The sequence below is a fragment of the Epinephelus fuscoguttatus genome, linkage group LG7 (genome assembly GCF_011397635.1).
Source record: "Epinephelus fuscoguttatus linkage group LG7, E.fuscoguttatus.final_Chr_v1".
Classification (NCBI taxonomy): Eukaryota; Metazoa; Chordata; class Actinopteri; order Perciformes; family Serranidae; genus Epinephelus; species Epinephelus fuscoguttatus.
Window position 1 is genome coordinate 33,345,906 of NC_064758.1, and position 24,747 is coordinate 33,370,652.

Below are 24,747 nucleotides of genomic sequence, written 5' to 3' on the forward strand. Positions count from 1 at the left end.
TTGTCCAATATCATGTCTCTGTTTGATCATGTAATGAGATGATATTTGTTGATATTGTCATCTTCTCTAAGATAGCTCCTGCAAGTGTTTATATTATGTAGTCGACAGTGCTACATGCTAATGTCAGGGAAATGTGTAATCTTGTTTGCGGAAATTCTCCCTAATATGTAATCATATTCCTGCTGGAACATGTCCGGTTGTGTTTAGAACCTTTAATTGGTGACTTTTCACGGTAAAAAAGTGCCACTATACTCTGTTACAGTCATTTCCCTGCTGTGAGTACACTGCTGCATGTAGCAACATGCTAACGTTATCTTGGTTGCTGAAGTGTTCGATAGCTCCCAGATTTTGGATCACATTCCTACTGCAACATGTCTGGTTGTCTTTAGAAGCCTTCAAGATGATTTCTCACAGTAGAAAGTGCCTCTGCAATGATGGTGCAAAGAGGCCAAGATGTGGAAGACCCTGAAACTCTGACTAATCAGAGCCGACTGGGCTGTTTCGGGAGAGCTTAAAGAGACGGGGTGTTTCAGACAGAAGGTGAACACGGTTGTTCCAGCACAGACAGCAAGAGGAAAACATAGTGATTTTGGAAAATTACAGAATGTAAATATGTTCTTGTAGAAACCCAAAATATAAGTATGAACTTGAAAATTAGCATAAGAGGACCCCTTTAAACATACATATATTTTTATCTAAACCCAATCAAAAAGAGCTGATAATCACTGTACCAAGACTACATGCATGAAAATCAACAATGACAATGTGTCCTTTCAGTTTTGACAGTCATCATCTGATATTTTCAAGAAGTAATAAAAACAAGAAACCACATATTCAGGGAAGTGAGGACTCATTATACACTTTCCATTTGCATCTAACTGCATTAAGGTCAAACAAGCTCACATGTTTGACAGATTTTAAATATATTATACTAATGTTGCTGCAGTCCATCTATAAACTCTTTGGGACTAAATAATTTCAAACTCTCCTTCAACCACAGAAAGTAAAGAAGTATGAACCATGAAAAAACATCTGTTCCTCCTGTGAACAGTACCTTCAAACCAGCTTGCCTACCATGCCTTTTCCTGCAGTTCCTTAGCAAACATGCTCCAAAAAGAATTATTCAATAAAGATATCTGTATGTGTGTCGCCCAAACCCAGAGCCCAGAGCCCATGCTCCTCCCTACCTCTGCTCTCTGCTTGACTGGATGATGTGGCATATCCAGCTTTAAGCGGGACGTGGATCTGAGATAGGAATGTAACAATCTGATCAAGATTCTGTTTCATACTGGCAATGAAATAAGTCTTTTCCACTTGCCAGGGAATGTCAATCAGCCTGCTTCCCAACAAGTCAAATCCGCTCTGCTGCTCCAGAATGCCAGTCATGCATTCCCTGGCAGCGCTAATCCAAGCCTGCCCATCTTGCCCTGCAAACTCAAATGCATTTCTCCTGTTTCATTGACATGCTTGGCTTGTGTTTTTCCAAGTCTGATGTGTCCATCTTTCCCTACCCTCACAGCCTCGCCAGCAGCAGTTGTTGTTGCTCATTAGGTTACTAAAATCTGAGGGGAGTCGTCGAACTCACCTCCAGGTGCCCGTGGGTGAGGGTGCAGGGTGTCTTTCGTCTTGCTCGGGGCTCTGAGGTCATTCGGGGCAGTGGGTTTACGCTAAAGTGGGACAGAAAACAGGAGAGAAGGAGAGTTTACTCACACCTACTAATTAAAACCTACCTCCCAAACACTTCCTGTGTTGCGAGACAATCACATCAGCACCTGCAGTTACCAAAATTAATAGCCCAGTCTAATTATTCAGCTAGCTTAACATGAAACGAAGATGCTATCCGACTGACTGCCTGCATGGCACTACTGGTGGCAGGCTTGCCCACATCAGCCATAATGTAGCTTGGCTCATTTATTATGATTAGGCAGCTGAGGAGCACAGCTAATCCAATAGGAGCTGGAAATAAAAGATGTGAGCAGATATTGTGGGCAGCAGGTGGGGTTGTGGGAGGGTGGCAGCAATAATAAAAGCTGCTAACTGGATGATAAATTGGAAAAGGCAATAAAATAAGATATGGGAGGACAATAAAATAGAACAGGAGGGATCGCACAGACACCCAGTTATGAGGGCCATCTTAAGACGTCTTCTGCCTTCTGCCGACGTTTGACTCAATCCAGACCTTCATCTTCATTACATAACCTGCTATGGTCATATGGTAATGCTCCAGATATGCAATTCAAATTGCAGCTGGGAGACTCTTATCTGTCAAAACTCCATCCACATGGTTTTTGCACAACCTGCACTTGCAGAGGATTTGGCAACTGGCAGGCATTAAAAAATGAGACACAAGTAAACCCATGTTATTTCTGCTGCTAGGGGTCTCAGAATAAAAACAAAGCAATAAAAGGTGGACTGTGATGACGTCTTAAAGTAGCGTGGGATCATGGGAGTTCTTGTCTTCATTGTTAAATACCACTGCCAATGAAAATCATTCCAACATGACTCAGGCAAAAACTATGTTTGCTGACTGGGATTTGTGTTAAAGTTTTATTCATATTATGTCATTTAATTCTAATGAAACAGCCGCAAGGAACATTAGCTAACATTACTTTTGCTTGCTAACTTACCATTAGCATTAGATGAGTCGACTGCTTGTACAGCTACTGTAGCTAATGTTCTCTTCAATCATAGGGTAGCCCATCGCCCTTATACATAGCTAAAACTATCACACTAAAAATGACAATGAGCATGTTGAACGATGTTATAACGTTACCATATGCGTTAGCTTGGTGGCTAGCATGAGCCACAGCACATTATAATAATATGGAAGGAAAAAAATACTGTATTACTATTAATTCTGACATTTTACGATTTTCAGTGACATCATCTGGTGCTTCCCGTGTTTCCCCAGAAGTAAGAGTAACTAGGGAGTAAGGGAGATATGACGCCACTGACAGGCAACCAAAAGAAATGCACTGTTACCTATGGATGGAGGCAGGAGCCCTTCATTCCAATGAAAGTTGCTTAGTGCCGCATGATGCCAAAAATTTTCGACTGCCACGGATGAAATAACCCAGATGATTGGTTTTGTTTCTGTACTGTGTGGCACATGGAGCATGTGCCAGGGCTGGGTATCGGTCGATACCTTTAAGGTATTGACTGAAATAACCCAGGACCAAGTAATATCCAAACTTCTCCAGTCTGATACCTGCATTCGATCCTTTTTGTACCCAGATCTAGAAAAAAGGGACTTTTTGTAATATTTACAATGCAGCCAATCACCCAAGTGCTCTATGATTTTATGTGACATGAAATTAGTCAAGAATCGTAGCAGCTACAATCCATAAAGTCTGTGGTGTGGTGAAGTTGGGCGAGGTGTATTCACTGACTTGGCAGTCCAGCGTGCTGTATTAAAACCAAAAAATTCAAAAATCTGGTGGCATTTTACGCAACTAAATGTTTCCATTTACGTAATGGGTATTGAATAAAGTTGATAAAGGTAGCAAATGAAGTATCTATTGGTATCTGTATCATTTTAAGGGTACTGGTAATGGTGTTAGTAACGGAATTTCTTAAACAATACCCAGCCCTAGCCTGCGCACTGTTTAGTGCTCCACTAACTTGAATGGGGATCAACTGATTCAATTATGTGGCTCTTCTAGACCTTCCAAATTCTGATAGTAATACGGGTCATTTGGGGGGGAGGTTCATGCTCAAAAAATGTATCCACTAATTCACAATTGTCTCCTTCGCCATGCAAGTCTTTGGGAAAAAGTCTTTTTGGGCCCAATGGACATAATTCCACTGTTTGGACACTACAAACACTGGCCTCCAAGCCTGATGCACTTCCTGAGGGTCTCACTGTTACCTTCAATACAACTACAAATTTCTTTGGGTTTGAACATGCTGGACACATTTAGAATAACATAAGTTCACATATAACAAAGGTCCGGTCATTTTTAGTCATTTTAATATGGAAATGTTACATTATATCTCTAACCTTTTGTTGAGTATAGCAGTAAAGATGTAAAAGCTATGAGAAGGATGAATGAGAAATGTTATATTTACCTGAGGTAGGACACTGTTGGAAGATTGTATAGTGGTGTTCTCATCTAAGGAGACAGAAAACATAACAGTTAGGACACTGCAGTTCTGGCAGATAAAAGATTATTTTAGCCCATTCAGAGTGCAATTACTCAACATATCCTCAGAGTTACAGACAACGTATCCCCACTTGTGAAGTCAGGAGAGACATTATGCTACGAGGAAGTGAAAGAGATGTATAATAAGATCATGTATTATGCATAGCGACATATCGAGCTACCAGTCAGACAGACTTCAGATTAATCTCTCTGCCGTTTAAACAGCGCTGCCTATGCAGACGTGATAAAGCAGTTTAAAATCAGATGGAAAACTAATCATTTAGCATTTCTGTCCAACTCATGGGTGGAGGACGCAAAGCAGCAAAGAATCCCTTTTTTCCCTAACACCATCATTTATCCACAAGGGGGGAGGCATGATGACATCAGCAATTAAACTCCAACCCTTCAGCTCAGTGACGTTTTCTCATGGTGCTAGTGAGGCTGACTAAGCTGGAGGGCCCGAGGGGATGGTTTTAAAACATCTCCGTTAACAGCCAGGGATCAAAATGGCCTCCTAATTTAATCCCATTTAATCCAATTACATGGAGTGCCATTCATCAGCCACAACTAAGGAGGGTCTGCTCATGTACAGCGAACACAGTCGTGGCAAGGGTTGACCATGTGTGTGTAGGCTCTCTTGGCGATTAGGATAGGAATGCATTCAGGTTCTGCTGTGCACAGACAGCATCAGTGGAGTTTTAAGAAGCATTTTGGAAAAAGATTCCAGCTCTTCACCAACTGCGCTATAATCCTGCCAGGAATGAGGCGTCAGTGATATGCAAAGCAGTACAGTGAGAATATGTAGGTTACACAGGAACATAGAGATCTCATGTAACCAAATCCATACTGGAAATACACACAATTACCTTTATTGGACTGGGATTCCAGGCTGGGCGGTGGGTGTTTGGTCTGAGCAGTCAGCAACAACTCATACGTGTGATCCTCCTCCTCCTCCGCCGGCTCGCCTCTCTCATCAATACTGCTATTAGTATACAGGGCCTGCAGGAGAAGGGAGCAGAGGCAAGGATTAAATAGAGGAGAAGAGAAGACCACTTGGAATATCTTGCGACCAAACATTCACCAAAGATGGTTATATTTTATGATCTCCTCCAGAGAGCTGGAAAATGTTTTGGTCCAAAGAAACTTCCTTTGTGTTACTTCAACAAAGCATCCTCTATGGTCAGCCACAGTCGAGGCCAGAAAGGTTCTCTGATTTTGTCTCTCCACTCCTTTTCCGCCTCACTTCCCCTCCTGTTACGCCCCCTCTCTGTGTCTCATGCCGCACTCAATTGAATATTTATTAAGAAGTTGTTTGATTTGAGCAGCGGCCGTGAAGAGGACAGTCATGAAAGAGGTCCAGGCTAAAGAGTGGCTCTCAGCGGCAGATAATCAACAGCCCCCGTGACAGTGACTATATTTACATGCACAAAGTACTACTGTGGAAAAAAAAACCCCAATATTCCCACTAAGCTGTCTACATGGGTAATGAACATGAACATTCCCTTTTACATGCAGTCTTGCATCATCTGATAAATGTGCCCTAATATGTTGTTTACCACATCAAAATATGGAAAAGTGGAATGGCTGGAGCTGCTTGTAGGATTTTCTACTGGAGGTGGACTTCTTCAGCCTTCAACCACCTTCTTGAAAAGGTCAGCGTTGTGATATTAGCGCTTGTGAAAAAAAACAACAACCACGTCTTAATGTTTAAAAGTAGCCATGTTTCTTCTTCCATCCAGAAATGTGGGCTTTTCTTGTGGGAATGCAGCTCTACCCCAGCCTTGCAAACTGTTGGCTAATTAGTTTGTGTACAACACACCCATAAGAATACACACAAGCTGACCGTAAACAGGCAGGAGATCGTGTGTCACCTCCTTCTCACATATTTCTCTTTATGCTTTATAATCTTATCTCACCTCTGAGCTCACCTCTTCTTCATGACCAGGGCCAGCATGTGATGAGTGGACCAGGCGATCTTTCTGTAAATGATTAGAAACATAAGATGTAATAAATTACTCATCAATCTGTCATTGGTTTATTGCAGGAACTTTTTTCAGAAATGCATTGCATGCTCAGTCTGTATTACAAGAAGTGTGATGCTGGTGGGGTGTGAAGCCCAGCTGTGTGGATAGAAGACCACTATCACCCTCTAGTGGGAGGTCTGTATTTCATCTCCCATAAAACCCTGTCATTAGCCCACCATTCTGCCTGTATGTGTGTATGATTGTGTGTGAGGGTGCTGACCTTGCCAGCTTCACTATCCGGCCGCCCAGAGTCCCTGTCGGAGGACTTGCCGCTGGTGAGGCTGTCCAGAGAGTGGCAAGAGGTGGCTTCAAACAGAGCCTCATACGGGCTCTCCTCCTCAGGCCCCGGGGCCAGCCCCGAGATCAGCTCACTCACCTTCTCCAGATCACCTGTAACACAGGTCGAAATTTACATAAGTGCACAAACAGACAAAGCTCTTAGCTGAACAAATTAAACAGTCATTTCCTGCTCTGTGTTTCCTGTTTAAACTGCTCACTGAATCACTGCAAACAACAGTTCAAACATCTGGTAAATCGTACCCTTTTTCCGTGGGCTGGGACTCTCCTGAGGCGGAGGGATTGGTGGAGGGGGAAGGTCAATGTCAGGGGGTTTTCCAGTCATGTGACCTGTGACAGACAAACAGGAGATTGTATCACAGCCGGGAAATGTGAAATCAAGAGGATACTTCGCACCACAGTTCTCTGTTTTCACATATTGGGTTTTCACCTAAGATGAGAGCGGCTATCTCTCTGCTCTTCTGGGAGGGCATGTCCTTGACAATGTCCAGCGCTGTCAGGCCCTTCTGATCAACGATGTTCACATCGATACCTGAGGCATGACAACATGAGCACTCAAGGGTAAATAAAATATACTTCAGAGAAGCTGTGTTGATTAAGAGCAGAAGGTCATTTAAATGTGCTTGCGTGGCACTTGACTGACCTGCACTGAGAAGTTTCTGCACCACATCCGTCTTCCCATACAAGGCTGCTTCGTGGAGGGCGCTGCCTTTCTCCGTCTGAGCAGAAAAAGAAAGAGCCAGAGGCACAGAGAGAGTTGAGACAGAGGACACAAACCCACAGTGTCACAAGAATATGATTATTATGAAAATTAAAGCTCATGTTTATTTCCCTCTTCTAATGCCAGATTAATCTCACTGCAGCAGCTCCCACATTTCAGCAAGATAAACAGTGTATGGAAACTTCCGGCTTCATGCCCACCACTCAGTCCACTTCTCTACTGACAATTATGTGGTTGAGAAATCAAAGCAGATCATTTTCCAGCTCAGAGGGCCATGCTAATTGAAACCTGCAGGATGCAAGGCCTGAAGGACACTGCGTAGACTCTGCATCTTTGATTCAGGGGAAAGGAGGACAGCGTAAAAGGAAAAGCATCTCCAGACAGATGGATGGCACAGTTTGGTGCAGAGTCAGAGCCACAGGGCCCACCAGGGGGAGCAAGGCCAGCTCTGCTTTGATACCGCAGCAGTTCCTTTACAAACTGAGGGCTTAAGAGTTTAATCTCATAGCTTTAGTAGGAAGTAGTGAGAGGAAGTGCTGCAAGAACAGATTAAGTTACCCAACATGATTTCGGCCATGACAGCATATTAAGACACACTTGCAAACTGCAGCTTTTAAGTTCACACACATAAACAGAAACACACCTCATAGTTGATGTCCATGCCAGCGTCCAGCAGCACCTCCACCACAGACAGGTGTCCGTTCCGAGACGCCAGATGCAGCGGCGTGTGTTTCTTGGTGTTGCAGCTGAGCAGGTTGGGGTGCGCACTGAGCAGCAGCTTGACCACCTCCAGGCGGCCGTACAGCGCGGCCAGGTCCAGTGGAGTCTCAAACTTGTTGTTCCTCATAGTGGGGTCTGTCAGCTCCTCCAGCAGCAGCCGCACCACCCGGGAGTGGCCGTACTGGGCGGCACAGTGCAGCGGTGTCTCGTTGTCATTGTTCTGTTGGGGGCGGAGGAGCGGGTGAGAAGCAGCACAGGACATACACAGGAAACAAAGTAGCAAACAGATGTAATAAAGGAGATCAGGAGGGAAGCAACATGGGTTGAATCATGTTTGTTAATGAGGAAGAAGAGGTGACTCAGCGGAGTCACCATGAGGATAAACCAATCAGTGCATAGAGCCCGCCACATTAGCAGATTAAAAGGTCATGAGAAGGCACCAACAATGATGAAGCACACACTGAGGCCTGAAGGGAGTATCTGGCAGAGAGGGGAGGGGATGGTCCTGGGTGGAGGACTGGCACACATGCATGGACTAATGAGGACAGGTGTTGGGGGTGGCACTGTGTGCCAGGGGCAGCAGGGTGCTAGCAGAGGGGCAGAGGCACCCAGACAGGCGGGGAATTAACGGAGACATGGGCCACTTAGATGTCACGAGTGTCACTGGCATTGCATAGCTACAAAAAGTGAAACCTGGTCCACAAGTTTCGTCCTATCAAGACGGGCTGTCACATTTATAAGCCACTATTGTTTCTGTTTCATTAAGCCTGTATTATAGGTTTGTGTGTTATGTGTCTATACATGTTAGACGATTCATTGTTCTCCAAGTAGGCTGGATGTCCTTTTCCTTAAAAAGACAAACACACAGCTTTAATGTGAAGGATACATTGATCGTAATGAGCAAAACATTTACTGGGAACAAGGTTAGGGGGACTTGTGGCTTCCAATAGAACCCAATTTCAATCAGATATCTTAATGTGATAGTTCAAGTGACCCCTTTGAAAATGGCCATGTCAGTTTTTCCCTCGCCAAAATGTAGCCTAACTTTGGAGCGTTATGTAGCCTCGTTCCCCACAAGCTATGCCAACATGGTTGGAGATGATTTATACCTTAGGTTCTCTACTTTCAAAAGATATCACTGCCTTAAAAAATGAGCCATAGCCTTTTAAAGACAGCAGTGTCACCTTGAAATTATTTTTGCACAGTTTCCCACCATTCATTTATTTGTGGCGGCCCGCCAAGCATCAACATCTGCTGCCACATACTGATTTTCTATTTTTGGAGCTGGATGATTCATTAGTGGTGTGACTGGAATATGAATATATACATATATATACCATTCAGTTGATTGCACCACACTCTCAGAGTGCAGAGCGTGCTGTGGGCACGGACGGGGCAGCAGGACACCAGGTACAGTGAAGGTGAAACATTGCGCTGGGTCTAAAAGTTTGCTTTCACTCATGTCTGCAGCAGCTGCTCCTGTCATTTATCGATCTAATGTGATCAGCTCTGATTGAATCAACTGATCAGTTAACCACCCCACGTCTCAAACTCCTCAAACTGCTACATTCGCCTACGCTGCGTTCATGGACCTGCGAAAAACCTCAGTATTTAGACAAGGGACAGAGAATGATACAAAGGGACACACACATACATACACACAAAAAAACCCTGAAAGTCTGCTGACACACGTCATCAGCTACGGCCACACAGAGATTCTGTATCAGGGTGGCCATCTTTGGGACGCCACTTGAAAAAACATGAGTTTCTAGGGTAGCTGAGAGAGAGGAACTACATGATGTGGCCTGGGTAATTGTCTGACACTAATGTAAACTCAATATTTCTGTGTATTACACACTAATTCAACAACACACTAATTCAACAATAGCCAGGAGAGAACTCTGTAAAGATCAGAATAAAAATCCTCTCAGCAGCCAGTTGATGACTGGTGTCCTTGGTGTTAAAAATTCACATCATAGCCCTTCATTCTGTGTAAAAGTAAATATAATCTCATCTCAAAAATCTTCATTGTAGAACAGCTATCTAACAGACAAGCAGACAAACAGCAATTTAAAGCAGTAATTACAATGTAAACTCAGTAAGTGGTGCTTATTGGATCTAATGACCTGCATGCAGCAACAAGCTCAGTGTCGAATAAACCTGAGAACCTCCAACACTGCTGATGCTCCCTCTCATGAGCAGCCAGCAGGGGGCAAACCTTGCAATCCAGGAGTTGAACTGAGATGATGGCGTGGGAATACTCTCTCAAACAACTAACACACAATGACAACATGGATAGTCATAATTAAGACTTTGCTGCTGGGTTGTTTCCAGACACGTGGGAAGAGTAGTGCAGAAAACTAAAAACACTATCCTGGGAGATAACATGAGAGCAGGAGAGGAGAAAACAGCACTACAATCACTGCCCACAATCTCTCAAGATGTGACAGAATTGCAAATGTGATTCTTGGCGATCTGCAAATAAAACCTGTATTTAGCCCTTCAGCTTTTTGGCTCCATTCACACACTGTGCAGTGATGGGTGTGGCAGATAACGCCAGCTATTGTGGAGCCACATGCTCTGAGAGTCGGTCATTCCAGACACACAGAGCCACCTACAAAGGGGCTGACAGCTGGCGTGAGAAGCTCCCACATGGACATTTATGATGCCAGTTTGGGCCACTCCCAGAGGAACGTGCCAGCTGTGCCACTGAAGACAGGACGTCATGTGGACGGGGGCGACGGGGCAGCTTTAGACAGGTGTCTGTAGCCCCGTAAATGAGACTCTTTCAAAGACCTGGCGCCAGATGGGATCAGCAGGTATCTCGTTCATTGTCGGAGGGAGAGAGTGGGATTGAGAGTGGGAGAGTGAGTATTGTACTTCACTGGCAAAGCAGGTCACAGCTTGAGCAGCAAAGGGGAGGCGGGGCTTAGGGAAACAAAACGACACCTGCCTATCAAAAGAGGGGACGCGGAGCCTGCCTGGGGAAAAAACAACCACTCTTCTCTTGGGTGAACTTAACTGAACAAAACAAATGAAAAAAAGGGCTTAATACAGCCTTTCTTCAAGAACCAAACCAAAGCGACCTCCGTTTTCACTGCCTGGGTGGTTTCATTTGGGATTTGTGTGCTTGTTTCTCTTTGGCTCAAAACAAACGCACGTACACACTCTAGCAGAGAAAAGCCCTGACTGCTTGTAAAAAAGAGCACGCCTTCTTTCATCTGTGATGAACCATCGAACACTCGTCACAGCTTTTTAGAGAGATTAACTCTGAGTATTTCGATGACTTCAGCATGCAAACATACACGCTGCGATGACATCAGCATGATTCACTTCCTCGAATATGCAGGTCTGCTGCTTCAGTAGTAATCGTGAGTACATGTAGCGTACAATGATTAACATAAACCACAAGTGATGCGAACAACAGGCTGATTGGGACTTTGTAAATGTCTGTATCACTAAAACATGAAGCCTTTTCTCACAACATAAAAGGAATGCAGCCGTTAAGTGAAGTGATACCTTGAGCTCGGTGCTTGTGATCATGTTAAGACCAAGTGTCTCCCCCGCCAGTGTGGTGGTCAGTGCTCTATGGCTATGTGTCAGCCAGCATCTGATCGGATTAAACATGGTTGACCAGCCGCTTGACTCACTGATAGGAAACAAGCAGCAGTGACACATCGAGCCTTGCCTCGCCTCCTCTGATACAAGGCATGCTACATGTTATTCACACACTGCAGGACTCCCAAACACCCCAAAATATCCTCCAGCCCTTAAAGTTTGACCACAGTCTGTCTTTTTATTGTAGTTTTTAAATATATACTCTTTAACAAAACATAATTTGCTCGCCTACTGAGTCCCACTGGGGACAGAGCAGGAGAATCTTAAGATTACAGACCCAGTTTTTACAGTTTCTTTCTCATTTCTGTGATTTATTTGATGAAGAGTATTAAGTATAACTTTCCTGTTCAAATTCTCCCATGCAATATACTGTATTTATTAGGGGTGGGAATCAAATGATACTTGGTGTCCATGTAACGATACAATATTGCCACATAAAAATATTGTGATTCTATGCTGTATTGATTTTTCACACCCTTAAATATTTATCTGTTGCTACATATTGATGAGTCCACACAAAATTATCACCATATTAACACAGATAGTGTGTCACACTTCCCTATGACAGCCAGCTTCTCACGTCGCCTTTGAGTGTGACCATTCGGGACCGGTATCAATATTTTTTATCTTCTGACGACACGTTGTACGAACCAGTTCTTTCAGATCATATGGTGCTGGTTTGTATACAGTAGGGTGGAATACAATTAAGCTGTCGTGTTAAGTCTGGAATAAAGCACAACCAATAAGGCTAACCAGGCTATAGTTGACCTCAACTTTAACTTCACTTCAACAGTCTGTCTTAACTGTATGTTTTGTATATATTTTTCTACTCTTCATATATTTTATTTCATCTTGTTTTTTATATGCCTTCTTTTGCACCAAAGTGGACAGTATCCCAATTTCGTTGTGCTGTGGTACACAAGTATGACTGTACAATGACAATAAAGATTTCTCTTATCTTATCTCTTATGTCTTACCACAGTGAGTACCACTACTATGTAACTGTCATGTTAGCATCAATATCCAGGCAAAACTTTCTGAGTAATGTTTGCAGTTAAATACCTCTGATGTCTTGCTTAAAAAACACCCCTTATTGGTGGCACAAATACCACTAGAAGGCCACGAAAAAAACACACACATCCTCTTTTGGCAGCACAACCACGGCTGGAAATGCTATGATGTCTTGGTATGAAAAATCCACTTTTGGATGCACAAATGCCGCTGGAAATACTGCTAATATCTCACTCAGAAACACCCATTTTTGGTGGCACAATCACAGCTAATAATGCCCCTGATGTCTTCCAAAAAACACCCAGTTGTGGTAGCAAAATCACAGCTGGAAATGCTGCTAATGTCTCGCTAAGAAACATCCACTTCTGGAGGCACAAATTCCGCTGGAAATGTGGCAATATCTCACTAAAAATGAACAGTTTTTGTTTATTTGTCTTGAACAGTGTCTGCAGCCTTGCAACTATCTCGCCAAGGTGTCACGCTATCCACCATCTCCTCCCCCTGCTCATGAAAAAGTCAGCTCATATACATGTAGTCAGATCTAAGGATACAAATAAAACGCACAAATGTATCAATGGGGGCGGCACGGTGGTGTGGTGGTTAGCACTCTCGCCTCACAGCAAGAGGGTTGCCGGTTCGATCCCGGGCGTGGGAGCCCTTCTGTGCGGAGTTTGCATGTTCTCCCCGTGTCAGCGTGGGTTCTCTCCGGGCACTCCGGCTTCCTCCCACAGTCCAAAGACATGCAGACTGGGGACTAGGATAATTGGTAACTCTAAATTGTCCATAGGTGTGAATGTGAGCGTGAATGGTTGTTTGTCTCTATGTGTCAGCCCTGCGATAGTCTGGCGACCTGTCCAGGGTGTACCCTGCCTCTCGCCCGATGTCAGCTGGGATAGGCTCCAGCCCCCCGCGACCCTCAAGAGGATGAAGCGGTTAGAAGATGAATGAATGAATGAATGAATGAAATGTATCAATGGTTTGCAAAAGCATACAATGCCAACATTTAAATATGGTGACTGGCCTGTCAACATACAAAAAAATGAGATGATCATTAAAGTGATTAAAAAATGGGAAGTCTGTTTCATAACTATTTTTAACAGACTGATAGATACTGACCCTGCAGCAAAAAATATCTCATTTCAAAACAGTGATACTAAATTCATCTGTGATTTTCAGTGCAACTCTTTCCTTTCCTTACATAAGAAGGGCTCAGTGAGTTCCAGCATGAAATCTCACCCTATAAAGAACAGGATCAGCCTTATCTCCACTGTACTACCACGGGCCACGTGAGCAGTCAAACAATCATGTACTAACAAGACAGAGCTCTGAAGGCTATTACACAAAATGGCACCAATGACTTGCAGCCTCGCTGGGAAAGAGATTAGAATTCACACGGCACAGCCAAGACTTCCTGGACAGAACATGTTTTTATGAAAATCCTGTCTGTGCTGCGGTGCTACAGACAGCATCAAACCTCATCCTGATTTAGACCTCAGTGCATGTCGAACAAGAAGAGATTAAGATCTCCGCTGGTGTCTGCAGCTGATTGATAAACCCTGCCCTAACCAGGAACATCTGGAGATTACACTCCATTGTGCTTTCATGCTGCACAATATTCACAGAGAGGGGGGAAAGAGGCGCACAGTGACAGAGAGAACAGAGGATGTTGTGATTCTCACAACCTGGGGCTGGGAGATGGTAACACGGTTTGACTAGCGACCTCTGTCACGTGACGCGCTGGCTGGCTGGCAACGGAGCGAGGCAGCGGTTACGTCACCCTGGCCCCTGGTAGTGGTAGTAGTAGTGGTGGGAGGTGGTGGTGGTGGAGGAGTGGGCTGAGCAGCTGTTGCAGCTAGTGTGCCAAAGGGCTGCCCATGCTCGCTACATGCCCGCGTCCACCGTCACTATCTGACATCCTGAGGCAGGCACACATGCAGTTCTTGTGCATTAACCATTTGCAATTTGTGAGTGTTAAAGATAATTCATTACATAATATATAAATATTTAGACATGTTTATGGTTACAGAAGCATTAGCATTTATAAGAACTATATAAAAAGTTAATTTATGGTTTATAAATCATTCTAATGATAGCTGCAAGCAGATATAAGGACATTTTATGTACAACTACTGCTGTGAAGACATTTATTTTACCATAACTTGCTCTCTGTCACCAACCTCCAATAACTGATGCCCACAGGAGTTAGAGGTGTTGACAAATGCATTAATAATCACTTATATCTGCTTACAACTACATTATAGTGTATTATAAATCACTTATTTAGTGTATTTAGCAGAGATGCAAGATTTTCATTTTTGCTGATATCCAATATGCCGATAATTTGTAACTCATTTTGGCCGATTGCCGATGTCGATACTAATACATATGTATGCTTTTCCAACTGCAGAGAACATCAAGTCTCTCCTGTACTGGAAGTGTTATATTATTGCCTACTCTTTTAGTGACAGTCCTGGTGGCAGATGCAGACGTAAAATACAATGCTTTTCAGAATGTTCACTGGGTAAGACATGCCATACTTATTTTTATTTAACATTTTCAAAGAAAACTATAAAATTCATCCCACTTTAACAGGCTTGGATGATGGTCTCCCTAGGACAATCCTGACAATAGTCAAAACCAAGGCAAACTTGACCTTTTTTAACTAATTAAAGTCATATTTTTTTCACAAGATTATTGTGAAATGTTCATTTCAGGCCTTAATTTGGTGCCTATAAATGCCAATTTTTATGTATCATTTTGTATTTTCTATTGCTGAATGTAAATTAATCCACTTATTAATCAACTAGCAGATAATTAATGTTCAATTCTAGTTCTATAGTAATTTAATCATTTAAGATATTTATCAAACAAAAATACAAAACATAAGCTGCTTCTAGTTTCTGATTATCACAATTTACTGCTTTTCTCTTCTATTAAAAAACAAGTTTGAAATTGAATATCTTTGGGAAATTGTGTTGTGATTATTTTCATCATTGTCTGATATTTTGTTAAAACAACAACAACAACAACAACAACAACAACAACAACAACTAATTGACCGATTAATCCAGGGGTGTCAAACATATAGCCTGGGGTCCAGAACTTAATAGTGATGCACTTGTGAAGGCTGAGAGGTGTCAGGTTTCGGGAGCAAGTTAAACATTCAAATCGGACTATATGTGGCCCATGAACTAAAATGAGTTTGACATCCCTGGTTTAATCAATATTAGGGCTGCATGATATGCAAAAAAAAATCATATTGTCTTTATTTTGACAGATATTACGATCCCGATATTAGTCACAATTTAAGTTGGAACAATGATCATGTGTTTTTTGCTGGTGTGTGTACCAAACAGGCTCCCTTAAATCTGGAATATAATTTGTAGGCTGTGACCTCACTGTAGCACCACAATGCTTCATTTATAATGGTACGTTGTGACACATTTTGCCTTTATCAAAGACTGTAGCTCCTGCACTTTATGCACTTGAGTTTATTGTGATTTCACTAATAGTTTGATTAATTGTGCAGCCCCAATCAGTAATGTAAATAATCGTTAGTTACAGTCCCATATTTCTCTCCATTCCTGAAGAGCCCCGTAAATACTCATTCCCAAAATGCACAGCAGCAGTAATATAAAGGCTGACTCTAATGGTGGACTTCTATTTGGACACTGTCATGCATTCCAGAGTTAACAGACCTTGCAGTCCTGTAATGAGATGAATGTCTAACTGGCTTCCTGCCATAGATTGTAATTCTCTGTACAGTGAACGTTTTCCAGCTTTTACAGGAGAGATTAGTTTCCCCTTCATATTGCACCAGATTAAATGGGACTTTCCAAACATCGCTAACCTAAAAGCCTTTAAGATGCTCGATACCATCTCTGCAACTGAAACTCTCCTCCAGTAACAAATGGCTCCAACTGCCACATAAGACACACCCTGAAATTTGCAAATGTGAACACATGACAATGGAGAATTCTTGGTCCTTCTGTTAAATAACAAGGCTTCACCCCAAGGGCTCCTCAAATGTGCTTCAACCGTTTCTTGGCACGACAGAGACAAGAACAAGTCCTGGAGGACGCGCAGAGAGCAGAAGGTAAAGGGAGGGGGGAGTATGGTGGTGTTGTTGAGGGAAGAGCTGGACACTGAAGTGACAGACAGAGGGGATAAATGAGCGCGCTGGCAGACTGTGAGCGTTGTGCCCAGAGGAAGGAGGGGAAACGCTGCCCTACTGATAATGAGGTGACCAAGTTTGAAGACATGACTTCTGCTGCCGCCATCAGAAACTTTTCCTCCGTCAGCCCTCAGAGATACAGCACATCAAGCCTGACAGAGACGCATACGACCCATTTCCAGTCTCAGCTTACACCCATCCAAAGCCAGAATATGTATTCTTAGTGACTGACATCTATTTGACATCTCTTTGGCATTAATTTCATTCTGTTTGGATTTGTCCGGGGTAACTTACAGTGCATGGTGGAGTTCATATTAAAGGCAGAGCGCCCTGACATCTGAGCCGGGGTCAGAGGAAGTCATCTAAACATATATTGTATTAGACATGTGACCTATATAGGAAGATGAAACGAGGGTGAGAGGTAGCGTGATGCGAGTCGGGGCAGACTAGGGGCTATATCTTATTATATCTGTAATACACAGAATGTATGGTAATTAACTAAAAAGAGGTCAATGAAGACATTTATTATTGGAGCCAGTGTTCCTGTACAAATTCATTTAAAATTCAGTTTTCTCATTTTTCATTTCTTACATAAGGTTCATACATGATTTGAAATGTTAATGTTATATGGTGAGAATCCATCTGCACAGATTATACTTCATTTCATTCATTTATTTATACAGGAGAAGAATTAGAAGTAACATTAGGTGTGTCACAGTTAAACTGGCCTGAGTCAGTTAAAACTGGTTTTCAGCAGGTTCAGGTTCAGCAGCAGATAATTTGATAATTATCATAATTGGTTAATCCTTATGCCATCATTCCTTAAATAAGATTCTTCTCACAACAAATACAATACAATGAGGCGTAAGAGAGTCGGCCAGAGCAGCAACTAACGATTATTCTTCTCGATAAATCTACAGATTATTTTCTGATTTGTTGTCTTTAAATTTCTTGTTTCAGTTTAACACCCAAATATATTCAATGCAGAGTAATGCAGAAAAATCTGATCTAGTCAGACTGTTTACGTTAACGATTCATTTTTTTTTAGAGCTGGAAATAAGTCTATTAGTTCAATCAACTCTTCAAACAACAGAAAATAATCAGCGACTGTTTTGATAACTGATTAAAGTAATTCATCTCTGGTTCGAGGTGCTGACATATGATGATGTGCTGCTTTAGTTTGTCTTATGCGGTAGTAAATATTACGATAGTTTTTGGGTTTTTACTGTCGGTCGGATAAAATTAACAATTTGATCACCTTCAGTTATATTGTGATGATCCTTTTCAGACATTTTACACCCATTTTTTTTCCTTTCCAATACTGATTCTGATACAAGAGAGATACAATCAATCTAGACATTATTTATACATTCAAGATATCCTACCCATTATTTCATTATTTGCTACCCAAACAGCAAATGCCATATTGTACTATTGCACTTGGCCACTGGGATCAGCACTGATATCCAGTCAGCAACACAGCCTCTGGAACGTCAACAGACTTGTCCCCAATGCATCATGCACTCAGTAGACTTCAGCTAACAGTTAACGACAACGGCCCCTTTCGGCACAGGTAAATGGATAAATAATCACAAAAGACATTCATTGTCAATTATATATATTTTTTTAAGTTTCTTAACGTATACTGCTGTTGCATGCTAGATTATGAAGCTTCTGAAAGGTATACGATCGCACCAGAGCGCCACTTGAAAACTACAATGGTGACGAAGCGAGGCTCTTGAGGGTGCTTTCAAACTGGCCCTATTTGGTTCGGTTCAATCGAACTCAAGTTCGTTTGCCCCCTAATTGCGGTTCGTTTGGGCAGGTGTGAACAAGGCAATCACACGTGGGCATGCAGCAAAACAACCAGACTGAGACCTTCTTGAAGAGGTGGTGTGGTTACAAACAAACTCTGGTGCGGTTTGTTTGTGGTGAGAACGTGTTCCGACCTGGATCTGAACCAACTGCAGTCATATGACACATTGTTTGGGTTAAACATGAGCATGTTACAGTCCTGGAGGATTATTAATGTGCACCTCCTCCTGTACTGCCTTAATATGCACATTCAGCACATCCAATGCATCAAAACATTGTTTTCTAGTTGGAGCCGCGCCTCGTTTTCAAACTGTATGGTTTGACTAAAATGAACAATGACAGCAATATAGTCCACGATGACCAGCGCTAAAATCAACCTGCGTAGTTGTCCCTCCATTGTGACATTAGAAAGTGTCACATTCATCTTGCAAGTGTACTCTTCTTCAACGTTTGGTTTACTTCCTGGATTTTTCCCACATTTAAATTCTGACCAATCAAGAGCAGCTTTCTCACACAAGGCATTTGATCTGGTCCGCTTGTAAATCCTGCCGTGAGAACACGAACCAACTCTAGGCAATTATACAACTGTGTAACAAAATTAGTCCCTGATATGGACCAAAGGAAGACAACTCTAGGTCTGTACAGTAGGTTTCTAGACTGCAACACTCTGGAGATATAGAGTTCTTAAATGTCATGTGAGACATTAACATTTATTAATAAATTATGTGGTATCGGATCGGTGCACAGAATCACATACTTGCCGAAACTTGGTCCAGCATTCTAGGCAGTATCGGAGGCATTTCAGATGTTGCTATTGGAACAACTCTTCAAAAGAACAATCAGGTAATCTAGAATCACCTTTTTAATCTACAATGAAAATAATCCTTAGGTGCAGCCCTCAATCAATTATCAAAAAGGTTACTGATTAATTCTGTTTTTCAACACTTTGGTTGGTACTCATTTCAGCTCCACTGTCTACTTGCTTTTTCATTCATTTCCATTTCAATATGTACTGCACCTGTGTAACCCCAGTATTCAGATGGTGGTGTCAGTCCAGGTCAGGTCCTGTGGTTAGTGGTTAGCTCTCCCCTACTGATGCGTTTGAAACATCAAAGCAGCTAACACACCCATGAAACTATCAGTAGGACAGCACAGAGGCATAATGAATAAACATTGGTCTGGCTGGCTTCCTGGATCAGGATGACAGAGAATTGGACCGAGTCCAGTCTGATTCTTCCGGTGTCCCTGAAGGCACCACCAAAGCCCCAATCCTCTGTACCCCACTTAAAGCCTCATCACACACCATTCATGTCTGTCTAGCTCACTCTGCACAAACACCACATCTCTCCACTGGGTCACTCACCACCACTGTACCGTGACACTGTTACTATGACAACGTCCCACCTCTTCCTCTCCTCAGCAACGCGAGCACAAACTGGGAGGTGGGGTGAAGAGGAGGAGGGGCAAACACACCCATTTACACTCTCACACAGACAAGCATGGCATGGAAATCTTTCTTTGATGCTGATGCAAAGAGACTGGTACACTGAAAACCTCCCATCCTCCTCCTCCTCCTCCTCATGAGATGGCTCTCTGGTCCTGGAGTGTGATGAGAGGCAGGATGCATCCCGCCCACTTAGTCACATGATGCCATCAACCATGACCACAACCAGGGCCAGAGCATCCACACTACATCCATCTCTCTGATTTATTCATAACAAGGCTTCAATTATTCAGGCTCGTGACCAGGTAGTGGTCCCCAAACTCCCGAAAGTGTTTACATTAAGACATCATCCATAATCTCAACACGCCACAAGACTCAGTGTTAAATCCATCAAACAGACTAAATGGAAAAAGAAAGTAAGACAGCGACTGCAGCAAAATTCACACACCAATATATAGGCTAGCAGCATTAAAGAAAGCCAGCCTTCCCATCCAAACGTTAAGAAGATTAGACCAGGGGAAATGCGACAATGTTCAAAAATAGCGTTCAGCTTTATCTACAGGCCTGGGTGGGTTTCCAGCTCTGCCAGCTGAAAATGCAACCACAGAGGGACCAACATGTTCACACTGCTCACTGCTCTATGTGTGAGGGTGACAGTGTTGGAGACACTGTCAGAGACACTGTCAGCTCTGTGGTGTCTGCTCAACAGCCAGCTTCCTCATGTAGACATGCTGTGATTGGGGTTTCCCCGGGCAGCTGAAAACAATATGGATGGGGCTCGAAGTGAAATATAAAGTCGTCGATTGAATACTATATATATACTATATATACTATATGTCCAGATTTCTCCTTAGTCATTAGTTCAAGGTCCACACAGTCTAATACATTCAGCGTCATACTTGTCTTTGGCCATCTCATCCAGCTAGTTTGCTGTCTCTGTCAAGTAGCTGTCCTTTAGTCACTCATTCTTATGCAGGAAACAGCACTTTAAAAGATAAAGTGTGCTTTTCACAAACTGACATGTTTGTGAGTCACTTGCGGTCCACTCAGAATGGATCTATGACCCACTTTTGGACAGCGAACCACCAGTTAAGAACCACTGATATAGTATGTCAATGAGAGATAAAGAGTTAAATTTGGGTCAATTCCTCTGGTCTTTTTTACTCCAGTGGGTGGGTAGCTTAATGAGCGACTGATTTTATACAGGAAACAGAGAAATAATTTTTTCCCCTAGGCCTACTTTTTATTTTGCTAAATCTTTAAGGCGTTGTTTTATTGATCTTTGAAATAATACAGTTGCACTAATATGAGTAGTTGGTTCATAAATTATCTGATCAGCAGAACACTGATTAATTTCAATAACAAAATAATTTTACAAACTACTAACATGTCCGTAGCCATGCTAGCAGCTCGGTGATGCTGCACTTAGGGTTCATAGCAAGCTGCGACCTCCGGGGCTGAAAAATGAAGCCAGGGTGGAAGTACCAAAAAAACTGCAGTACCTTTCATAGCCACTTGGGACTGGCTCCAAAAGTGGGTCAATCTTCATAGACGTCAATGTTAAAATGCCAAACGTAACACAGAAACAAACATGTTTACAGCCTGGTACAAAAAACAGTTTTGGTCTCTTTAACCAATTTTCATGTTCATGACAACTGTCTGAGGCGTGAATTTTGATATAGCTCACTTGTTTAAATGTTTATATGACAAATCACTACCACGGTGACAACATTGTTTAGGTAATGTGGCCATGGTGTAACCCCAGATTTACAGAGTACAGGTCATTTTGGTCACCTAAAAAAGTCTTGTCCAGAGTTTGGTCGTACTAAAAGACCAACTAAGGAGTCGAATGTTCAGTTTATCCAAGTACATTTTGTTTCATTGGTTTTAAGCCTGTTTTTTGCAAGCCAAAATTAGCATTAGCATTATCACAGTCAGCCATAGACTATAAATGCCCTATCCTAACCAAGCTAGCATTAGGGTTAGCTCCATCCTCTCATCAAAATACAGTCACTTCTGGTTCCAAAATCCAAGATGGTGTCAGTCAAAATGCCAAACTTGAGGCTTCAAAACGTGAGTCTACAAACCAATGGCTGAAGTCACAGTGTCACCAAACATTACCATATTTTATACAGTCTATGGCTCACAGGTGCTTTCAGCAGAATGCAAAAATCGGCATGCTAACATGTTAATGTCTAACAGGCAACATTTACTGTGTTTGCCATCTTAGTTTAGCATGTTAGAATGCTAAAATTTGCAAACTAATGCAAAGTACTGTTGAGACTAATGGGAATGTCATTAGTTTTGCAGGTATTTGGTCATTAAACAAGTAGTGGACTGATTAATATTTGACCTGGTGAATGGTGCTAGATGTGTGAGACATGTTATTTCAGTTTACCCTGAGGGAGACATGAACATCTGTGCCAAATGTCATGATGATCCGTCCCATATTTGTAAAGACATTTTACTAAAAACTGCAAATATCAACATCATGGTGGGGACCAAATTATTTATGAACAAAAATTATGACAATCGATTTGCTAGTTTCTGAGATATTTCAGTCCAGACCAAAGTGGACCAGTTGACGCTGCCATACCTAGAGCCACACTGCTAACACGGCTAAAAATAAAATAACATTTTGTTTGTTACAGCTTCACACATGGTATGTTTTCCTATGTGTATTAAAATAAATGGGTGTTGTAGCTACAGGTCAGACTGGATTGAGGTAACTTTATGTTCACCATTTGTCATGTTATTTGTAGCATAAATTATTAATATAGCAATTAAAAAAAATAATCAGTTGCAGAACTACACAATTCATCTATTTGGCACTCAGTTTGTAGCAACAATCCAACAGTATCCAGCAGCCAATGTTACAGAGGGCTTCCTGTAAGCTAATCCATTTGTCAACTTTCCATTGTTGATTTTTTTAATACCATTAATGGTTGTTGTAGCTCTAATTGATAGTGTGGTTTGCTAGCAGTCAATATTTCCTCCTACTGCTGGCTGTGTGGTGCCAACAACTGAAATGCTCCAGGCTGCATATTATACAAGTTTTCATTACTAATGTTTTCAGTTTTTAACACTTCAAAAAAAAATATTAACAACCAGACTTACAAATCACCTACAGTAGCCCTCAGTGGACCAACATTACTTAACTTTAAAGAGCATTGTTGTCCAAGGCCTTCTCCACCCAGATCAAAAGGCTGATACAACAGTATTGTAACATGTAGACAACAGATTATTTTATGAGATGGAGGGCCTGTTGTTATGCAGTGTCACTTTCGTAACACTTAATATACATTTATAATTTACATGAACCTGTACTGGTACCCCAGATTACCTTTATTTTCTGCAATAATAAAAATGTAATTGCAGCTTTTAAAAATAAGTCCAAACTTGTGAATTCCACATTGTTATTTATCTAAAACATTTTTTCATTATCTTCAAGTTAGATGTGTTGCCCTGGCCGCCTTTGCATTTCACATTACAAATTCTGCAGCAAGCATTGTCTGTTAAGTTTTAAAAGGGGTGACCACACTTGTGCCCGCTTTTGGCTTGCTACTGCCTTCCGCGTTTCGACCACAAGTCTATCAGATGCAAATTCCACTCACATGTCTCATACAACTGATGCAATCTTCCATCATAATCTATGCAGGGGTCAGGGCTAAGGGTTTGGTTCAGGTTTAGGTAAGAGGAAACACGTATTGAGTTCTTGGTCAAAACACTGGCTCTGTGCAGCCTTGCGTCTCTCACAAAAAATCATTCACTGTCTCAGCTTTGAAAAATTAAGGTAACAAGTTGCATGCATCTTTTTAAGTAGTTCCAACACTGGCATAAATGAGTCAATCCTATGAGTCTTTTATAATCTGACAAAAAATTAGTTTAATAAAGCCAATATGATTTGCTTTGAACTCAAAAAGCTTTATGAAGTTAACCCAACTCAATTTGTACCCAAAAGTTGTGTTGATATTTAGTGGTCAAAATATTTTATGTAAGATATTCTAGCTTATTTATTTAAATTCCACCCTTATCAATGTTTTGATTTTGACCAACTTCTCAGAATAAGTTGTAAACTGACTAAAACGCTTTTCACTCCTTTTATTGGGGTTTTCAAAGTTAAACAATCCATGGCAGTGGTATAAAAAGTGGAAGTAGAAATTGTAGTACAAAAACATATGGAAATATTCAGCCAGTCAAAAATCAGAAATACCCGTAGAGTTGGTTTGTCAAGCACATATAGAAAAAGTTTGTAAAATATAATATTTACAAGTACATCATATCATTTTATTTAAAACAATAATAGTAGTTCTATAAAAAAAAGATAAAATAAAATTAACAAACGACAAAAAATAGGGTGATTTAGCAGGATGTCAGATTGACCATGTTTTGTGTCATTTAAACTAGGCTAATAAGGGGAAGAACTCAGTGCATCTCTCTAAAAGTGGTCTATAAAGGGTTGCCAGATCTCGTAGAATTTGTTTTTGCATCCTCTTAAGGAGAATTTAATCTTTTCCAAATGCAGGTGGTGCATCACATCCTTCACAGGGGCAGAATGGGCAGGAGTCTGTGTTTGCCTCCAATGTAATAATATCAATCTACATGCTAGTGGGGTTACAAATAATATGTTATGCTGGAAGCTGGTTATCACAACATCAGAACCTTTAATATCAACGAGTGCGGTCAGTGGATCAGGATCCACAGGTCTACCCAGGACGTCTGATAGTGACTGAAAAATATTTTGCCAATATGGTGTGACTCCTGGGCAGTGCCAGTGCAAA

The 24,747-nt window shown here is 41.9% G+C and overlaps 1 protein-coding gene across 10 annotated transcripts in view; it reads right to left on the reverse strand.

Annotated features, from left to right (window-relative positions):
* The window catches only part of LOC125891352 (ankyrin repeat and SAM domain-containing protein 1A-like), a 101,255-nt gene that overhangs the window by 54,821 nt on the left and 21,687 nt on the right, over positions 1 to 24,747 (reverse strand). For 8 of the 10 annotated variants that reach the window (XM_049580575.1, XM_049580568.1, XM_049580566.1 and 5 more), the window contains 9 exons: positions 7,828 to 8,124; positions 7,107 to 7,182; positions 6,894 to 6,995; positions 6,707 to 6,793; positions 6,387 to 6,556; positions 6,059 to 6,121; positions 5,009 to 5,141; positions 4,069 to 4,112; positions 1,586 to 1,667 (listed from right to left, as the gene is read on the reverse strand). In XM_049580575.1, the coding sequence (XP_049436532.1) occupies positions 1,586 to 1,667; positions 4,069 to 4,112; positions 5,009 to 5,141; positions 6,059 to 6,121; positions 6,387 to 6,556; positions 6,707 to 6,793; positions 6,894 to 6,995; positions 7,107 to 7,182; positions 7,828 to 8,124 (1,054 nt within the window). The remainder of the gene's footprint in view (positions 1 to 1,585; positions 1,668 to 4,068; positions 4,113 to 5,008; positions 5,142 to 6,058; positions 6,122 to 6,386; positions 6,557 to 6,706; positions 6,794 to 6,893; positions 6,996 to 7,106; positions 7,183 to 7,827; positions 8,125 to 24,747) is intronic. The other 2 variants (XM_049580571.1, XM_049580569.1) reach the window with 1 other exon arrangement.